The sequence below is a fragment of the Octopus bimaculoides genome, chromosome 1 (genome assembly GCF_001194135.2).
Source record: "Octopus bimaculoides isolate UCB-OBI-ISO-001 chromosome 1, ASM119413v2, whole genome shotgun sequence".
Lineage (NCBI taxonomy): Eukaryota > Metazoa > Mollusca > Cephalopoda > Octopoda > Octopodidae > Octopus > Octopus bimaculoides.
Window position 1 is genome coordinate 159,019,450 of NC_068981.1, and position 2,411 is coordinate 159,021,860.

At 38.9% G+C, this 2,411-nt stretch overlaps 1 protein-coding gene across 1 annotated transcript in view; it reads left to right on the top strand.

Annotated features, from left to right (window-relative positions):
* The window catches only part of LOC106882873 (arf-GAP with dual PH domain-containing protein 1), an 89,891-nt gene that overhangs the window by 52,723 nt on the left and 34,757 nt on the right, over window positions 1–2,411 (top strand). Inside the window, exon 2 of the mRNA XM_014933676.2 lies at window positions 125–258. Within this exon, the coding sequence (XP_014789162.1) occupies window positions 125–258 (134 nt within the window). The remainder of the gene's footprint in view (window positions 1–124; window positions 259–2,411) is intronic.

Here is a 2,411-nt window from a genome sequence, read left to right on the forward strand (position 1 = left end):
ATATATATAATCGCTTCTGTCAGCATTGAATGATAAATGCTGATGCTAAGAATATAAAAAAATATATATAAAAGTTGTCAGTCATTAACCATTTTTGTTATTGTTTATATTTTTTTTATTTTAGATCCTGAGTGGGCATCATGTACATTAGGTATTTTCCTTTGTCAAGACTGTGCTGGAATACATCGCAGCCTTTCAACTGGTGTCAGTCGAATAAAATCTATACATTTGGACAGATGGGAAAACGAACAGCTTCAGGTGAATTTTTTGAATTTATATACCTAAAAAACATTAGTTGTATCAATTATTCTAATGACAAGCTCAAAGACTTATTTTTATGGCTTAGTCAGAAGTAAAAAGGTAGTACCTATGACCTTTACAGGAACATCATGCTTTTAGGAGAGGTGGAGGGGGAAGAAACTATGACTTATGATGCTGCAGTAGAAAGTTGAACATTAGGATATCAAATTGTCTGCCCTGAGACTAGAGATGTGGTCTGAATACTTGCAATGGATTAGATTTACCATCTAGTTTTACCTCTCAAAGCACTTGCCTAAAATGATATGCCACAAGATCAAGCCCAGTGCCATATAATTGAGAAGCAAAATTCGCAAACCATTTACACAATGTGAGGTTAAGGTGTTGATTTACTGATTACATGATTTCAAATCTTAGTACAACTGTTGTGTAAAGTCCTTAACTTGGTTTGCTCCAGTTTGCCTGACAAAAACCGGTTTCACTTGTACTTCACGTGAGTAGTCCGCAGTAAGATACTCTTTCTAAACATAAGGACACAGGAAATATGTCAAGGCCGACAGGAAGCGGTGCTGCCTCCTAGCGCTAAATAGCGGTAGTATTATTCTCTTCATGGGACTGTCACATTAAGTTGGCAGCATACAACTACTTTATCGCATCACTACTGCATAAATCTCTCTGAGAGATGTAGAAATGTATTATTTCTATTTTTGAAATCAGTGAATGTGTTTTGCTAGAATTATTATATGTTTACGAGAGTTTGATGGGCATCTCCAACTAGCAGGCCATTGCTACTCCAGACTGATGACAAGCAAAGACTCAGAAACATGTCTCTAGATGCAGGCTTAGTTGAATGGAGGTGCTTGTCTCCCCCTTGTAAACATAAGGACACAGGAAATGTGTCAAGGCCGACAGGAAGCGGTGCTGCTTCCTATGGCTAAATAGCAGTAGTATTATTCCCTTCATGGGACTGTCACATTAAGTTGATAGCATACAACTACTATATATATATCATTGAGTCCAGAATTGGGGGAAGGCTAGTTCTGCTTTCAGTAAGCTTTATCACAGGCTTTGGAACACCCACGACACATTGTTGAAGGTGAAAGTCTATGTACATAAGTCAGTGGTCTTGACCACATTGCTTTATGGTGCTGAATCTTGGACTCTGTACCAAAAGCACATCAACCAGCTTGACACTTTTCATATGTGATGCTTGCTTATTATGTCCAACATAAAACTGAGTAACCATATCCATAACAGTGAGGTACTAACAGAATGCAACATGTTGAGTGTTGGGGCCATCCTTGTCAGAATACAGCTTGGATGGTCGGGTCGTCTCTCACATGTGGGTGATATCAGTGTTCTGAAGCAGCTTCTCTTTGGCTGGTTCCCAATGGGAGGGTCAGCTGGGAGCCACTCTTGTGCTTCAGGTACAAACTGGGAGATGGTCTGGGGCAGTGTGGCATTCCTTTTTCTGCCTGGGAAAACAAAGTATCAGAACGCAGGACCTGGCACCAGTCCTGCTTTTCTTCAGTTAAAAAATTTGAGCCAAGTCAACTCTAGCATTGGGACCAACTTTGTGCAAGCATCAGGGCACACTGGGAAAACATTCTTTTAAATGGAAACCTTACTTGTCATTGTGATTTTTGGCAGAAAGCAAAGCAGGCCTTGCTGTCCACTCAAGAAAGCACACAATGAATGATCCACAAGCACTCAAGCAAACTGGGTCCTCAACTCGTTCCATTTGCCAAAAGGTTTTCAAGGCATCAGCTGGCCTCAAGAGACATATTTGTGTCCATAGAACATGAGTAATGCTTTACTGAACCCTCATTTGTTCACGACAAGAGAATCCATGTTATATATTTAATAGAATTGGAAGGTTCACTGCTGCTCATTAGTTTCATCTTGGTTTGGAATCTTTAGTCAAGAAAATAAATGTTTATGTGTCCAAAGATTCCTGACCCAGGATGAAACTGTTATTTACTCAGTGTTAAGGAATCTTCCAGTTCTCACTGTAAATGTTGACAAACATTGAATTCCCACTTTATTTTTAGAGGTAGATGTTCATAGTACACTGTAAAATACTCATGCACACACACACACACACACACACACACTATATATATGTATATATATATATATATATATATATATAT